Source organism: Ursus americanus, chromosome 35 (genome assembly GCF_024610735.1).
Source record: "Ursus americanus isolate L20-20 chromosome 35, mUrsAme1.1.p, whole genome shotgun sequence".
Taxonomy (NCBI): domain Eukaryota; kingdom Metazoa; phylum Chordata; class Mammalia; order Carnivora; family Ursidae; genus Ursus; species Ursus americanus.
The window spans coordinates 24,240,646-24,258,286 of record NC_142161.1 but is presented as its reverse complement, the minus strand read 5'-3'; the positions used below and the strand labels follow the sequence as shown (position 1 = coordinate 24,258,286).

Genomic DNA, 17,641 nt, shown 5'->3' with positions numbered 1-17,641 from the left:
CATTCAGTAAGAATTACAGAGCTATTTGAAAAATCTAAGCAATGTTAGCAGTTTCTATGAGGACAGAGGCTATACTTCATGCATTGTATCCCCATTGCCCAGTATGCTACATGGCATTTAATAGGCTTCCCTTAGATATTGTTAATTTAATAAATAAATACTTATAGGTAAAAAAATGGAAGGTATAAAAGTATCTATATTTCAGAATATCAAAAAGTTGGATCTATAATTCCAAATGGTCTGTGCGCTTTTCAATTTGGTAACTGGAAGAAAAAAAAAGCAGATGGTTCGTATATGTCGTATACACTATATGCACTTGACATAGGTACCCTTGAACTCTAAATAAAGGCTTCTTTGTCATTGACCCAAGTTCTCGTGTCATTGTTAAGTTTTTGCTTGGGTAATTTCAAATGTATTGACCAAACACAATATAAACACACATTTTCATTTTTACTGATTTTTTTTTTTTTTTGACAGAATTGATCATTCGCTTGGCTGATATACTACTTTTGACCTCTAGGATACCACAGTTTTTATTTTCCTCCCATTCACTGGTTTGTTCCACCTCAGGCTTTGTTGGGGTTGTTATCTGCTCTCATTTCTCTTAACGTTGGCTTGCCCCAGTGGTCAAGCTTTAGCATTTTTTTTTTTAAGATTTTATTTATTTGAGAGAGAGAGCATGAGCAGAAGGAGGGGCAGGGAGAGAGGGAGAAGCAGACTCCCCACTCAGCAGGGAGCCCGACTCAGGGCTTGATCCCAGGACCCTGAGATCATGACCTGAGCCCAAGGCAGGCGTTTAACCGACTAAGCCACCCAAGCACCACAGGCCTTAGTCTTCTTCTCTATCTACTCACAGTCCCTTGGTGATCTCTTCAGTCTCATGGTTTTAAACTTAGAATCTATCCATATGCTTATGGTTAGCGGATTATAGATCTAATTCAGGCCTCTCTGGAATTCTAGACCAGTATATCCCACTCGATGTCTCCATTTAGATCATTCAAACTGTTAAAAAATAACTTTCTGAAGTTCTCCCCCAAAATTTGACCCTCCCATGGTTTTTCATCTCAGTTGGAAACTCCATTCTTTCAGTTCCTTAGACTAAAACACTTGTAGTCGAGCTTGATTCTTTTCCTCCTCTCACACTGTTCATCTAATCAACCAGGAAATCTTCTTACATCTATTCTCAAAATTCTCCAGAAAATTGGTTAGATTTTATAAGGTTTTTTTATTTGGTTTTTTTGTTTTGTTTTGTTTTGTTTTGTTTTGTTTTTTAAGATTTATTCAACAGAGATAGAGATAGCCAGTGAGAGAGGGAACACAAGCAGGGGGAGTAGGAGAGGAAGAAGCAGGCTCATAGCGGAAGAGCCTGATGTGGGGCTCGATCCCAGAACGCCGGGATCACGCCCTGAGCTGAAGGCAGACGCTTAACCGCTGTGCCACCCAGGCGCCCCTGGTTAGATTTTAATAATGACTTTTCAAATAAAATAATTACTCACGGGACACATGGTAGAATGTGGTAAAAGGACCAAAAAAGAATAAGCGTGTTTGACTGTCGTATGTCATCATTCGAATTTAAGCACTCTTTCTATTTGTAGGAAAGGCCTATGCCCCAGAATTCTACTACGACACCTACAATCCTGTGTGGCAGAACAGACATCGTGTTTATTCTTACAGTCTACAGTGGACACAAATGAACCCTGATGCGGTAGATCGGATTGTTGCATACCGGTTGGGTATCAGGCAGGTGAGAAATTTAATTGCTGCCTTTTTTTTCTTTTTGTGGTTCTGTGAAGACCTTGTTATGATGATACGTTGCTATAAATTTCTAATCATTTTGCATAAATTCCAGACTGTATTTTCCCATACGAAAGATAATTGTGCTCTACATAGAATTGTTCCTAACTATTCACAAATGTTTGGAATTAACTTTTGTGTTTTCTACTGTAACAGCAGACAATTTAAAGTAACATCCTTTGAGCCTCCTGAAATCCTTCACCAGGAGAGAGGCTATAGAAATTACAATGGATTCTTGCTATGAAAGAAACTTATTTAAGATGTGCTCACACTTGCCTGTGCTGCATAATTCTTTGTCATGTTTCCTAAGGATCTAGAAGTCTTACTTATTTTTATTTTATTTCATTTATTTTTAATTTTTTTTAATTTTTTTTATTATATTATGTTAGTCGCCATGCAGTACATCCCTTGGTTTCTGATGCAAAGTTCGGTGATTCATTAGTTGCATATAACACCCAGTGCACCATGCAATACGTGCCCTCCTTACTACCCATCACCGGTCTGTCCCATTCCCCTACCCTCCTCCCCTCTTTTAATCGAAGGGTTTCAAAGTATAGAGAGAGGGTGTTTTAAGAGTGAAGTTAAAGTATCTGAAGAATAGAAATATTTTAGTAAAATGAACAGAAACCATCAAGAACAATGTTTTCCTAAGGTAGCTGAAGATTATGGGTTTTGTGTAAATAGATCTTTTCAAATGAACCATCTTTTAGCCCGGTTATCCTTTGTTGGTGCAAACGATATTTTTGAAATTTAAATGTAAGTCTTTATATTGTTTCCTGTTACATAGTTTATTATGGGGGGGGTGACTGTTTCTGCATAACAAAACATTTTCTCCAGAAGTTATTTGATTCCCTCACAACTTTGTATTATCCACAGATTTGTAAAGTGTTGTTTTCCACTTCCTTAGTGAAATCACAGGATAGCATTTTGAATTTCCACAGTAAAAAGGACAAAATTTGCTTGGAGAAGGATTGATCGATCACCAATAATCCATTCAGTTGTATTATCATAAAACTTTTTCTACCTTGTTCGAGAAGTTTTAATAAAAGGCTATGTAGGATACCTCATCCAAATTAAGATACATTGGTAGTTGAATATTCTTGTCCTTCTTGTCTAAGAAGCCAAAAAAAAAAAAAAAATTAAAAAAAAATCTTTTCTAGTGAATACATCCTGGTATTTGATAATCGCTACTCCTTGTCTAAGTATCACAGGTCTCTGATATAGCAGACAGTGCGGATCATTTCTTTTTATTCCTCTTTTACTTCAGTTCCTAAGGAAATCTGAGTAAATCCTAAATCCATATCAAAATTGTTTGTTCTATTAGTTCTAATTGGATGACGATTTTCCCTGATAAAGAAAATATAAACAAGAAAGATTAGCAGTTCTTTCTCCCTCAGCTGGTGGATTTGCTTTTATTCTTTTTCTTTTTCTTTTTCTTTTCCTTTTTTTTTTTTTTTTTTTTTTTTTAACTACACACAGCTAACATTTTTAGATCTTTCATATTTGGAGCTTCTTAGAGCATTCTTGACTTTAGACACGTCAACTCATTTTCTAAGTTCTTACCACTTGATTTAGGCATTCACATTCATCTTGCATTACCTCTACTTTGAAATACCTAAGAACCGAATACCAAATTGCTATTATTTTCCTTAGGTGTCTTTTCCTTTTTTCCGGTTATAGCTTTATTTGCAGTGATAGAGTCAGGATTTCATCTTTGGTTTCTCGCTTTCTTGTTCAGGTGTATTTTCTTAGAGTATGTGGGTCATGGCCCATTTCTCCCTGTAAACTGAAGGGCTGCCTGGTTTTCTCTGCAGAATTTACCCAACTCTGCTCATCGTTCCCTTCCTTTGCTCTCATGTTCCTCAAAACTTTCATTCCCAATGTCTCCACCTTCTAAGTCAAATTTAGCAGAAAAGTAGTTACCATTAGAGTCTTCCCCCGAATACATTTTTAGCAGAATTAGACTTCCTCCTAAGAGGGATCCAGCTAATTGAAGCCCTTCCTTCTCGTCCACGTCTTGTACTCATTACTAATAAACTACTTTCTGTATTATGTTTGGCTACGATCACTACACTATTTTCCAGTGGCAGTTTCCCTTCTTTTCAGGTTTTCCTCTCCTATATTAGCATCTCCTATAAATTCCTATCTTTACGTTTCTGGATCATAAAACTAGTATATAACTCCCTGATACGCAATGACGCACATTTCCCAGTCACTGTGTTGTTCCTTGTGAACAAATTAGGTAATTTCCCCCTACTCTGCTACTTTAGAATAAATGCTATATGTGTGCATATGTGTGTATAAATTTCCCTATGTTTTCCTAAAATTATGAATTCCAGACGTACCTGGCTTCCAATGCTAGCCAGTCTAGCCTCACCATTTTTTAGCTAGATACCCTTCAGCCGGTTTCTGAACATACCTAAGTCTAGGTTCCTACCCTATAAATTGAAGAGAATGATACCGATTGGGCCATTGGACGTGGAGTGGAAAATGTTCTGCACTTGCCCCCCAGGCCAGCTTCCCCTGTGCGGGGCACTCCTTACACAAACATCTGTGGCAATTCTTACACTCATCCACTGAAATTGTGTAAGGACTAAAAAAAGAGAGTGCATTTTGAGACCTTAACACGTCTACTGTTTTTTAGTTTTATTCGGTATACCATATATCCTAGGCCTAAGTGTGATTCCAAGTCATGATTTTCACAAAATAATTTCTGGGCATTTTTGTCCCTATGTCTTATTTTCATTTCAAACCTGTTGTCCTCCGTAATATCCATTTTATGGATTCACATTTTTCTCTTCCACCTCGAGTCTTAGTTGAAAGCCTTCTTGATCAGATCAGTAAGGCTGCTGCTAATACTGTTCTTTCTAAGTTCGTGAGATCCCTGCCATTCGCTGGAGGAAAACATACTTCTGGTGTTATAAGCGTTGGTCTGGAAAACAATTCCTGTCTCTCACACAATTTTTGAAGCTAATTCTTTCCTCGCCAAGCATTTTTTCTGGGTTTCTTTATTCTTCAGATTTTCTTTTATATTTAGAAATGAGTGTTTCTTAGAAAGAAATAAGTGCTTTTTTCTTTATAATGCTGTATTTTAATTGGTAATTTTACTCAGATACTATGTCTTGCCACGGGAGAGAAAGTTGATATGTATTTTGGGGAGATCTCAATAAAGAGTAATGGCCTCGTGCAGTTCTGACAGCGTGAGTAGGAAGGCAGCGTTTGTAAAACGGAAGGAGCGTGAATATCCACTTGTCTTTTCGCCACTACCATGTTCTGTACACTTACCCTTACATGAAGAAATCTTTACATGAAAAATAGCCTCAAAACAACATTTCTTTTGGAAAATCTCCTTATACACCAAAGTTCTTGATGATAGGAAACCATCCCAGATACAGTGAAAGTGATACAGTTCTTTTAAGAATATCCCCCTGCTTAATAATAGGAAACAAAGGCATTTTGTAAAATAAGGTTATTTCTCCTATATTATCTTAGAAAATTTAGATTTCTTCTTTCTCAAGCATGTACGTTTAGATATCAACATTTTTTTTAAGATTTTATTTATTTATTTGACAGAGATAGAGACAGCCAGCGAGAGAGGGAACACAAGCAGGGGGAGTGGGAGAGGAAGAAGCAGGCTTATAGCAGAGGAGCCTGATGTGGGGCTCGATCCCAGAACGCCGGGATCACGCCCTGAGCTGAAGGCAGACGCTTAACCGCTGTGCCACCCAGGCGCCCCAGATATCAATATTTTTTAAGACACAATCAGATACAAGCATTTAAAAAAAATCACTCTTGAATTCTGACCTAATGATCAGTGTAATGAAGATTTTCTATTACGTACAAATGGCTTTTTTCATCTCCTAAGCTATGTCAGAATCTTGACTCAAGAACTTTCGAATATAATCACTGTAACTTGGGTGATATTTGAATATACAATGTTAGGAATGTACCCTCAGCAACATAAGTTTAAAAAATGGATGCTCTTCCCTAATAATTAATATTTATGCCTTTGATTATGAGACCAACTTTTCTACAAGGGATTATTAATAATTTATGCCACATATTTCCTGTTTTTAAAGACTTATTTATTTAGCCTATATTTTTATTTTGAGCCTATGCATCTAAATAATTTCTTCTATCTGCAAAATGTGTCGGTTATCTACCTCCCCTTTTTATATTGAACATAGCTTTAATTATGCGATACATTTCTGTATTAAATGAAGTCTGAAAAACAAATTTGATTCTTTAAAATTAATGGCAGATTCAGCTCTAGAGAGCCCCATTTTGTTTTTCAGCTGGACACTGTGAGAAACCTTGTTATCTATTCTTAAATTTAAGGTGATAAGATCACTGCTGTGTTATTAAATTTACCACAGCTGGACGGAGTTGGTGGACTGAACCCAGCATTTCTCTAGCTTTCTGGTAAAATTGGTTAGTTATTTCAATTAAGCTATTTGCCCTGTATTTAAATATGATAAGGAAATTTCTCTAGAAAATTTGAGTATTGGCTTATATACTTTTCTTAGAAGCTGTTGCAGTGTATTTGAAAAAAAAAAAAAGCACTGGCATTCTGGAGGTACTGTTTTAAGAGACTTAGAGAACAAAAATATCATGTGAAGTCAAAAATATTAATGTGTGGAAAAAAGTTTTCTCAAGATCTTAATGTCCTTAATTTATACTTTCTAGGCTCAGCTAAGCAATTGTTTAATCTCCTTAGACAGCTACTAGCCTCCAATTATTTGCTTCATTTCTTGCTTAACAGCAAAGAGAAAAGGTTATTTGAATGTCTGCTTTCCTTGGTATCTAAGGAATTAAGAAACAAGCAAAACTCTTTCTGGCTCATCTGAATATACCATAAACAACATAAACATTATTTGGCTACATTTGAAACATACACAGCTATAGTTTCTAATAATAAAGAATTTTAGACTTTCTCGTAGTTTCGTTTTTATACTCTGCCGTAGAGATGCACAATGAATGTGGCTTTTTGACTGTCCCCTGTGGAAAGTAGGATGTGTTACTGAGTAAAATGAAATTGCCACTGTTCCTATCTTTTTGACTTATGACCTATTGAAATGCTTAGAATTATCCTATTCCTTTGATCACACAGTCAGTCAACAAAACTTTAAGTAAATTGATCCTACAGTGATTACCAGGAGTTCAAGAAGTAAGCATTGCCCTTAGCATCTTAGTGAAGCAGGTGCTATCAGAGGGTGTGTACAAAATGCCACAGAAACAAGTATTTAGGAGCAGTTAGTGCTGCAAGGCAGTGAGGTTAAGAGACATGATCACCAAGGGACAGACTGGTTTGTTAGTTTTCATGGGTTTATACTCAATTTTTTTTTCATAAATAGTAATCCTTAATAATGACGAATCGAGAAATCACTAATTGCAAAGATGCTTTTTGGTATAATTATTAGATGAATTTATTATCAATTTCAGTGTGGTCTTCATACATGTGACTGTAGTGACTGAGTCATAGTTTATTTTTCCTTCCACTTAAAATACTTTTTGTTATTTTATTAAATAATTTGGTGGGTTTTTTTGTTTTTTTTTTTTTTTAGTAAAGCCTTCATGTTATAGTAGATCATAGTAATTAAAAATTTATAAATTTATTGTATACACAAATGACTATATGTGTGACAATTGTGGCTATTAATATGGCTAAGTACCTAGTTTAATGTGTTTATAGAAGCAGAAAATTTTAAGGAACAGGCAGTATAATTGGTTGGTCATGGGGGATGACTTTTAATGCTTTAGCAACTTGTATGAGGAAAGTACTGGCAGCCTGCAGATGCTGAAATATATGAGAGTAATGTACGTGATTGGCTGAAGCCAGTTGGTCAGATTTTGTTGAGAGAGATGTTTGGAGGAACCATTTGACATAGGGCATTTCACGCCAGCCTTGGGAAGTCAGTGGGGAATTGATAGATAATCTGAATTCATTGTATAGTCTTTTTTTTTTTTAAGATTTTATTTATTTATTCAGCAGAGATAGAGACAGCCAGCGAGAGAGGGAACACAAGCAGGGGGAGTGGAAGAGGAAGAAGCAGGCTCCCAGTGGAGGAGCCTGATGTGGGGCTCGATCCCATAACGCCGGGATCACACCCTGAGCCGAAGGCAGACACTTAACCGCTGTGCCACCCAAGCGCCCCTCATTGTATAGTCTTAAATCATGAATAAAATGACATCTTCTGTAGATTAATCTGATCATATCCTATATAGTATATTAAATGATATTACAATAGAGGCAGAGAAAAAATTAGGCACTTTTGAAGTAAGGTTGAGTAAGATTTAGATTAGAGTCTTGAAAGGGGAAAGAAAGAAAAATTGAATTAAGAAAATGTTGAAATGGGCAGAACTTGAATACTGATTTAATTTTTGAGAAACAGTTTTTAAAAGTACAGTGACATTTGTTCTCTGCCATTTACTTCCAATCTCTTTAGTGAATGTTCTGGAAATCATCAAATATATAGATGAAGAAGAGAGCAGGTGAGAGAGAGAAAGGTAGAGAAGCCATTTTGTTAATGGTCTCTTTGGCTCTGGAAAAGAAATAAACCATAAGCCAGTTCATAAAAAGTGGTTATCTCCATCTTCCAAATCAAGGACACTGCACATGTACTCTTCATTCATTCCCATAAATACTAACTTCGCAATGTAATTACCAGGAGGAATAAATACAATAAATCTGAGATGATGAGCCATGGGCCTTTGATGTGAAAGGCTTTGTGAAATAGGGGTACTTTGTCTTGGAAAATTCCAACTACTTTCTGAAGAATTTTCTGAGTCTGTGGCCCTTTGTACTAATTTCATTTTGTGTAGTAATACTGCTCAGGAAAATAAATTAGTATTTTCCTTTTCCTTGACCCAGGATATAGTGGAAAAAGAGCAACCTCAAAGAGACTTTTGGAGTGAAAGAGTGTTAAATTATTGACAAAAGTAAGATATTGAATCAAAGTTTGCAAGAATGCTCAGATTTTTAAACTGGACTTGTTAAATTTGAATTATAGTGAACATAAACCAAATAAAGGGAGCCTGGTTAGGAAGATGCTACTAGAATTTGAGTGAATACTTCCCTTTGAATATGTAAGCTTACAGGTCAGAAGCATTAGACACAAGAACTGAAAGCAGCAAAAATGTAGAGACATAAATTTACTGCATGAACACAGCAAGGATAGAAGTTCCAGTGAAAAAGAAATAACCATGAGGTAGAAAAATCTGCTGTGTCATGAAAACTAAGGAAAGAATGTGTGAATGTGTTGGGGTGGAAGGGCTGGTATTTGTAATTTCAAACAAATTTTAAAAGTTTAAAAAGGCCTAAAGATAAAAAATACAGACAAACCAGTGTTGCTTTTTTAAGGTAATTAAGTTAAGAGGGCAAAGGAAAAAAAAATGTAGATAGGTTTAATATTATTCCAAGGTCAACTGATTACAGGTCAAATTAAATTGCCCGGAGCCTATCCAGGCTGTCCATTTGAATCAGTATTTTATTAAGAAGAGAAGACGGATTCATATATTTCATTGGATAAAAGAACACTTCTTAAATGTCTCAATTCCATCTCTTACAGTCTGTAAATACATGGTTATTATGGATTCCAAGAATTTGCTCCAAATCAAAGAAACTACCCAATAGACATATATATAAAATATATTCTGTGCTATTATATATATTATATAAATTCAGAGTCTTAAATGACTAGGATTATAAAGGTCAGTGGAAAGCAGTCATTCATTCAATGACTTTTTTTTTTTTTTAAGATTTATTTATTTTAGAGACAGAGAGCAAGAACACAGGGTGGGGAGGAGCAGAGGGAGAGAGAGAATCTCACGCAGTAGAGCCTGCTGGGGGCTCGATCTCATGATCCCGAGATTATGACCCGAGCTGAAATCAAGAGTCGGACACTTAACCAACTGAGCCACCGAGGTACCCCTTCACCTGATTTTAAGGGAAAAAAATATCAAAACTCGAAATGGAGAATGGAGTTAATCGAATCTTTTTTTAAATTAAGCTTTTTATTTTAATTATAGTGTAGTTAGTATACAGTGTTATGTTAGTTTCAGATGGACAATGTAGAAATTCAACTAGTCCATACAACACCCTGTGCTCATCACAAGTGCACTCCTTAATCCCCATCGCCGATTTTACCCATTCCCCCACACCCCCTCCCCTCTGGGTACCATTAGTTTGTTCTCTATAATTAAGAGTCTGTGTCTTAGTTTCTCTCTCTCTTTTTTCCTTTGCTCATTTGTTTCTTAAATTCCACATACGAGTGAAACCATGTAGGTATTTGTCTTTCTCTGACTGACTTCACTTAGCGTCACACTCTCTAGCTCCAACCACGTTGTTGCAAATGGCAAGATGTCATTCTTTGTTATGGCTGAGTAATATTCTACTGCATATATGCGCCAGCTCTTCTTTATCCATTCATCTATCAATGGACACTTGGGCTTCATTTTCTTTTTTTCATGCTTCAACACTATGCAAGTTGTTTGAATTCAGATTTATATATGGATTTATACTCTATGTTTGTACTCCCTGTACTATATCTGTTAATAAACTGAACACTGTTTTCAAATTTGAGTGTGCATCAGAATCACCTGTAGTGCTTGGGAAAACAGTTGCTGGGACCCACCTCCACAGTTTCTGATTTAGTGGGTCTGGGGTACGGCCCAAGTGTTTGTATTTTTAACAACTTCCTGTGTGATCTTGATAAAGCTGTTTCAGGGCCATACTTTGAGAACCACTGTTTCATATGGTCATTCTATATTGAAGAGATTAAGGTCAGATTTCATTTCCATCTTTTGGCATTTTCTTATCATTACTATTCCTATATCTGATCTCAATATAGAAAGGACGGATAAATGCTCTTTCAAGCACAGTGCTAGGCAATGCTGTTCAACACCATTTGTGGATGAATTTGAAATTTACATCTCATAATGGGTAACTTATAATGGGTACAGTGAGTTCCAACCAGAGATGTATCCTCTTCTTATGCCTGGATTGATGCATTTCTAAGGTCAGTGATTATTAAAATATTGTTCTCAGTCCACAGTTGATGAAGATTTACCTGGTGGACTGAGAACTCAAATGCAAATAAATGTTTTCTTTACTTCCGGGCAAGATATACACAGTTTCTTAGGCTTATACCTGTATGCATTTCCAAGGATTTTTTACAAGACACCTATCAATGAGGTATTAAAACTTACTTAATTATGGTATGTGTAAACTAAAGTTTACATTTGGTAGTTTCCTAATGACTAACTCAGTGCTTCACGAAGGAACGTGACCACCTTGAAACACTGTTACAACTCCTAAGTGACCATTCCCTCAAATTTCAAGAATGAATGATTGTCAGAGTTGTCTTGTATTAATGATCATTTTCTATTACTTTTTTTCATTTTTAATTATAAATTACCATCACTTTAGCTTTGTCATTTTCAGTTTATGTTAGTTTCTTAAGTTGTCTGAAAATGTGGAGTCATACATATTTTTATACTATTTTCATAACAAAAACCTGATTACTTTTCAGCAGTTAAAATATTTTAACTAAAGTGTCTGGAACAATATTGACCTTTGAATAATAAATGCTGAACGTGACAGATTTCAAAAAAATTACATAATAACTACTGCTTTACCATTGCTTGATAATGGATTGCCTGATTTTCTGTTTGTGTCCTCTGGTTCAAGAAGTTCAAACAAGAAATGCAAAATATCATAAAGTGTTTACGTTGCTTGAGGGGACTCCAAGTTCTGGAAACCAGTTTTGAAGAGATAGAGCATGATGTTAGGAATCTGAAGACCATAGTTTGAATACATGGTCTTTACCTATTCTTACCAGCTGTTCTTGAAGGATGTATACCACACAGTCTGATACTATTCTAGTGCCCTATATATACTTCCATATTTAATTCTTTAATCAACACACTGAGGTAGATATTACTGTTATCCTGTGTTAAGGATGAAGAAAGGATGGGGTTAAGTAACTCACCCGAGATCGCAGAGTTAAATCAAAGGTGAAACTGGGATTTGAACCCAAGCCATTTGGCTTGGAGTCCGACAGGTGTAATTGAGCTGAATATTATTACCTGAGCCTCAGGTCTTTTTCTTTATCTTTTTCTTCTTTTTCTTCTTTCCTTTCCTTTCTCCCCCTTCTTCTTAATTTTTTAATAGTAGACTTTCACCTTGTTTTCTAACCCCCTTGTAATGATTTTTTATTGAAATTTAATACCTCTTTTTGTATGAACTTTAGTTGCTATACGTATTTTAAATTATATACTTCTGTGTTTATATTTCTGTGCCCACATAATTAAATATTATATTTTTATTCCTTTAATCTTTCCCATATTTGAGGATACATCTGCTTTTCCACTTAACAGTGTCCATAACTTATACAAACCTTTCTGACTTTGGAAATCTTTTCCTCAATTTTTTATTTTATAATTTATTCAGGTGCGGCACGATATGAATACCTGTTTTTGCTTTTTTAATGGTAAATGAGGAAGAAGTAAAACCATTGTTTGGTTTCAGAATAAATAAAATATAAATTAGAAAAATATGCCAATATAATACTAAATCCCAAAATTTCCTGTGAAATTAGTATCACTCTTGTTTAGATGCAGAAATAATCGTACAAATGTCAAGCTATATAGCCATGTTCTGCAGAGAGTGGTCCTTGGGGAACTGGAATATTAACCTTGTTTGTCTAATTCTGAAATCTCTTTTCCTAACTTCCGTCCTTTGCTGCTGTAAAACTGTGTGCATCTATGAATCATCAGAATGTAAAGTGATGGGATTTGGTTGGAAAGGAGATTGGATAGGCAGCCCAGAGCTCCATCATGAAAAGCTGTCTATGTCTGCTCACCTCTTACTGCTCTTTCTACACACAAATACAAGAAGTTTATAAATTAAAATACCAATGCAAGAATAGCATGTTCACTGTGCTTAAATAAATGAGACTAGACAAAATAGGGTTAGGCTTTATTGTAAATGAATGCTTAAATCTACATTCTGTATCTCATGCCAATTTATTAAGAGGTCACTCAAGAGGAAGAATTCTTTTATGTAATCAACAAAGTGTGTACTTAAGCTGAGATTACATATGCAGAACTCTGCCAAGCACTTGAGAGTTGCCAAAGGGGTGGGGATGGGTAGGTGGCAGGATAGTTCTTGTCCTCAGCAGATGGATAACCAAGCCGGCAATTACAGTACGGTTTGATAGGTATGATAATAGGTGTAGATATAAGGTATTTTGGGAAAACAATGGAGCGGAACCTAAGATAACTTGGGAGGTGAGGAATGCTGACAGAAATAATAGCAAACTTACATGGGAAGGGTGAATAGAGGTTTCCCAGATCAAAGAATGTGGAGGGAATTAACACATGCCTGGGTACAAAGCCAGCACAGTAAACTTAGAGAACTGAAAATAAAGCAGTATATCTGGACCATAGTGCAAGAAAGAAGGAAAAGATCAAGCTGGACATATGAGGGACCAAGGACATGAACTGTTCCAAAGATGCTAGATTTACCTTGAGAGAAGTGGGGAGACACATAAAGAGCCAAAATAGAGGAGTCAAGTGATCACTACTGTGGTACAAATTCAGAAGGGACCGCATAGCATGAAAGCTGTTGTTCTATTTCAAATGATATATAACTACCCCACATCGGTGCTGCTGCCTTGGTGATTGGACAGAAAGTGATGTGGCACCATCAGGATTTGATGATTACAAGTAGGTCGGGGGAAAGAAGGGAGCAAAAGGCAGACATGAAGAAGATGTTCACTATTATGCGCTTGTTGTCTTCTGAAAATCTTATGTCAAAACGTGAATATTTGTTTCTCATTTCAGTATGTTAAGAAAATATTCTTAAATATGATTGTATTAAGAGGAAAATGAACTGGTGTTGAGATGAATGTTAGGCACATATTTAATGTAATGTTTTCAAGGAAATGTAAAATGGTAAAATTTTAAGAAATCTGAAGGAAGTTTCATGTTATAATGTAAAATAACTTTAATGTATCCCTGCAACTCTTTTTCTTTTAATATTCTAAAATTTATTCTCAGAGACTCATGTCTTAGCAAAATGACACGATAAAAAATTCATGGGAAGTTTTCTTATATTTAATAAGCAGCTCCTCTACTTTGGGAAGCTAATTTTGAACATGTGTATGCTTATCGTATAAGGCGTTGCAATAATAGGTCTTCAAAAAAAGAAAAAAATTTGTAGTTACATTTAAAACATATATATATATATATATATATACATTTAACTTTATACTGTCTCCTCTATAATTTTATATTATCCTTTCTTTAGAAAGTATCTTAGTGCCCCACAGATATCGGTGGACTAGGTTAAGTGCTTCTCTATATTAACACAAAATGATTTTTACAGTATCAGTTGTTTTTTGGAGGGAGCATGTTGAAGCATGTACCAGCTCCTAAATCTTACTCTTGTGAGATCATTAAAATTCATTCTGTATGCAGAGAATCTGATGAAAATCTGAGAAGGTAGCAAAAGTCTTGTCTTTACTTTTCCCACATGACATTATTTTGAGACAATTTTCAAATCATGTGCATAGGAAGGGGACTTATAGTTCAACCTGGAGGAAAGAAGGAATCTAAATTTGAATAATCAAGTGCATTAGCTAAAATGAAGCAATAATAATTTCTGCATTCATTCTCCATGTAAGTTTTTCTCAAACACTAAATGAGGTAAGGTAAATGACCCAAAAATTCAGTGGCTACATTCATAACTCTTTTTTTTTACAATCATTTTCTTTTTTTTAAAGATTTTATTTATTTATTCGACAGAGATAGAGACAGCCAGCGAGAGAGGGAACACAGGCAGGGGGAGTGGGAGAGGAAGAAGCAGGCTCCCAGCGGAGGAGCCTGATGTGGGGCTTGATCCCGCAACGCCAGGATCACGCCCTGAGCCGAAGGCAGACGCTTAACCGCTTTGCCACCCAGGCGCCCCTACATTCATAACTCTTAATTATATTCAAGAATATGAAATAAGTCTGAGTTGCAATATAGTTTAAATCTATATATTTTGAGGACCTATTGTGACTGGTCGGTCTGTAAAAACCCGTTGACAATTCGCAAGATAGTCACTTACATAAGAACAAATTGCCAACTAAGAGGAATATGTGAGGTCCTAAGAGGCATTAGGGTAAAGACAAGAAGTCATGCTTTCAAAGGCATTGACGCGCCTAATGTTTCTATGGTAACTGCATTTTCTTGCTTATTTAAATATTATTTTATGGGGCACTTAGGTGGCTCAGTCAGTTAAGCATCAGACTCTTGATTTCAGCTCAGGTCGTGATCTCAGGGTCCGGAGATGGAGCCCTGGTTAGGCTCTGTGCTGGGTGTGGAGCTTGCTTGAGATTCTCTCTGCCCCTCCCCTATCCTCCCTCCTTCTTGTGCATGCTGTCTCTGTCTCTAAAAGAAAAAAAAAAAAATATTTTGAATTTTGTATTCCATAGTCATAAGTTTTAATTGGGATAGAATGTTCCTAAGTAGCTACAAAAAGCTGGCTAGAGTGTCAAGAGATAGGTGACAAAAAATAAAACTGAGAAGGGAAAAGTTGCCCAGGGCAGCATACTTGCCACTAAGAAATCAAGAACTAAGGCCTTAGCTATATTGCAAAATGGCTTTTTTTTTTTTTTTTAGCCTTTAGTGTCTGAAATTCTGGACGATGTTTTTAGTGCTCTGAATTTCTAGCCCGTATTTTTAAATAAGCACCAGGAATGGTAATGTTAAGGATCATTCTGATTTTATTGCTGATCAATGGTTAGATGATATGTGTGGCTTTATTTCATATTTTGTTTTATTGCTAAGAGTGGTATGATGATTGCCGGCGTTGTTTGAGAGACCTTATGTCAGGGTAACATGAGGTTGCCTGGAACTCTTCCTGTTCCCTTTAAATTGGTACTCAACACCTTACAGCTGAGGACAAAGATGAGCCTCCCACCCCGAGCTAACGGAAAGTCAGAAACAGCCCTAACAACAGACTCAGGAAAAGTTCCTTACCTTGCAAAACTTTCCTTTTCTTTAGGAAGAAATCCTATACACAAATAAGCGGCTATTATGATTTCAGGTGGAAAAAAAGTTGGGAAGAGTGGTGGAACGTAGTGAGACAATGGGGTGAACAGTAATCCTCATGCTATAAGAAATAGTGTGGTCAGGGAACCCGTTTCTTAGGAGTTGACATTTCGGTACAAACATAAATGAGGTCAAGAGATAGAAGCCACAAAATAATTAAGCGAAGATATTAAAGCACCTCATAAGTATATCAAGGGAAAATAAAAACATGTATAAATGTATATATATTTTATAGTTAGTTTTGTGGGCACCAAATCTTCAAATGTCTATTTGACAAATAGAGTACTCTATTACAAGAAACAGTGGAGATCCAGATTTTAAAAATTTGGTGTGAATCTGATCATTATAATAATGCAAAGGCCAATAGGAAAGAACTGGGCGTTTTGCCAATTAAGGGTATGATTAGCAGACGTTTTCATTTGGTAAGGGAAAGGGAACTGGTAAGACACTGGCTGTGTGGGACAGGACAGTGCAGAGCCCACAGTGGACTTGCTGGAAACTAGGACAAGCAAAGAATGAAACTTTGTTTGTAATTGGGATTGCTCAATCAGAGACAGTTGGTAATTAATCTAGGTGTGGGGCTTGAGTTTTTATTAGCTGTCAGTAAATCTAAGAAATGGCACAACATTTTGTCAGGATGGGCAAAATGCCTTCTTTCTGATGCAGAAACTAAGACATATCTTCCCACTGAGTAACCAACTCAATAATGTTTATGCATGAATTCAATAAATACTAGTCTGGACTGTGAGAATATTACAGTGACTCAAAAAAAAAAAAGAAAATCACTTTCCTTCCTGGAGTTGCATTATAAAGAATAAATTAACCCATTGTCAGACAGTTGCGAAGAGCAATGAGTTCTAGCTAACAAATAGCAGGTAAATATATACCATAACCTAGAATAGTGAAATCTTACTGATCCTAAACAGAACATAGAGTCACAGTGTAACAGTCTTTTTCATTGTTTTACTAAGAAAGGGCGTGACAGGTTTTATTTTACAAAACAACAATAGCAAAGCCCAACTTTTCTATCAATATCCAGATTCATTTCGCATATATTAAAGTTTCGCTTTATCTCTCACAAAATGGAAGAGTCACTTTGGTCCCAATTATTCCTTCATTTTTGAGATGTCCAGAGGATTATAAATTTAGGGGCACAGAGTAAGCACTCAGTAAATATTAGTTCCTATTATTTTAAAGAAAGACTCATTTTAAGATAAGTGAATTTAAGCACTCATTTTGGGGGAACACACTGTCCTGAAGATTAAATGAATGAGATTTTCTCAAAGGCAAGAAAAATGGTCTTTTCTGACCTACGTTTCTTCTTCCACCTGCTATTCTGTCGTGCAATATCTAGCTGGGGGTGGCCTATCGTAGATGCCTAATACTAATCAATGACTTATGCTCTTTTTATAGAATGGCCTTAATGGGCCATTGTTTAAAAATAAAAAAAAAGTTTCATGAATTATTTAATGTAACATAATGCTTTTCACCTTTTCAGCTATTTTAGTTGTACATCTATGCATACTTTCAGTGCCCATTAGATAACTGTTGACTGTCAAGGATTTACGTCTACTTCAGTTATTTCTATAATCACCCACTAAGTGGCTCCTGGCTAAAGCGGCAGTTTCGTTTTGTTTTGTTCTAGTTATCTGATTTTCAAAGAATTCAACAAACATGTTTTTTTTTTTCCTTGTTGTCATGATGAATTGAACTGCATGCTTATGAATGCTCCTTTATTTATTTATTTATT

At 35.9% G+C, this 17,641-nt stretch overlaps 1 protein-coding gene across 1 annotated transcript in view; it reads left to right on the top strand.

Annotated features, from left to right (window-relative positions):
* MDGA2 (MAM domain containing glycosylphosphatidylinositol anchor 2) overlaps positions 1-17,641 on the top strand; it is a 778,105-nt gene that overhangs the window by 690,561 nt on the left and 69,903 nt on the right. Inside the window, exon 10 of the mRNA XM_045799284.2 lies at positions 1,596-1,744. Coding sequence (XP_045655240.1) covers positions 1,596-1,744 — 149 coding nt within the window. The remainder of the gene's footprint in view (positions 1-1,595; positions 1,745-17,641) is intronic.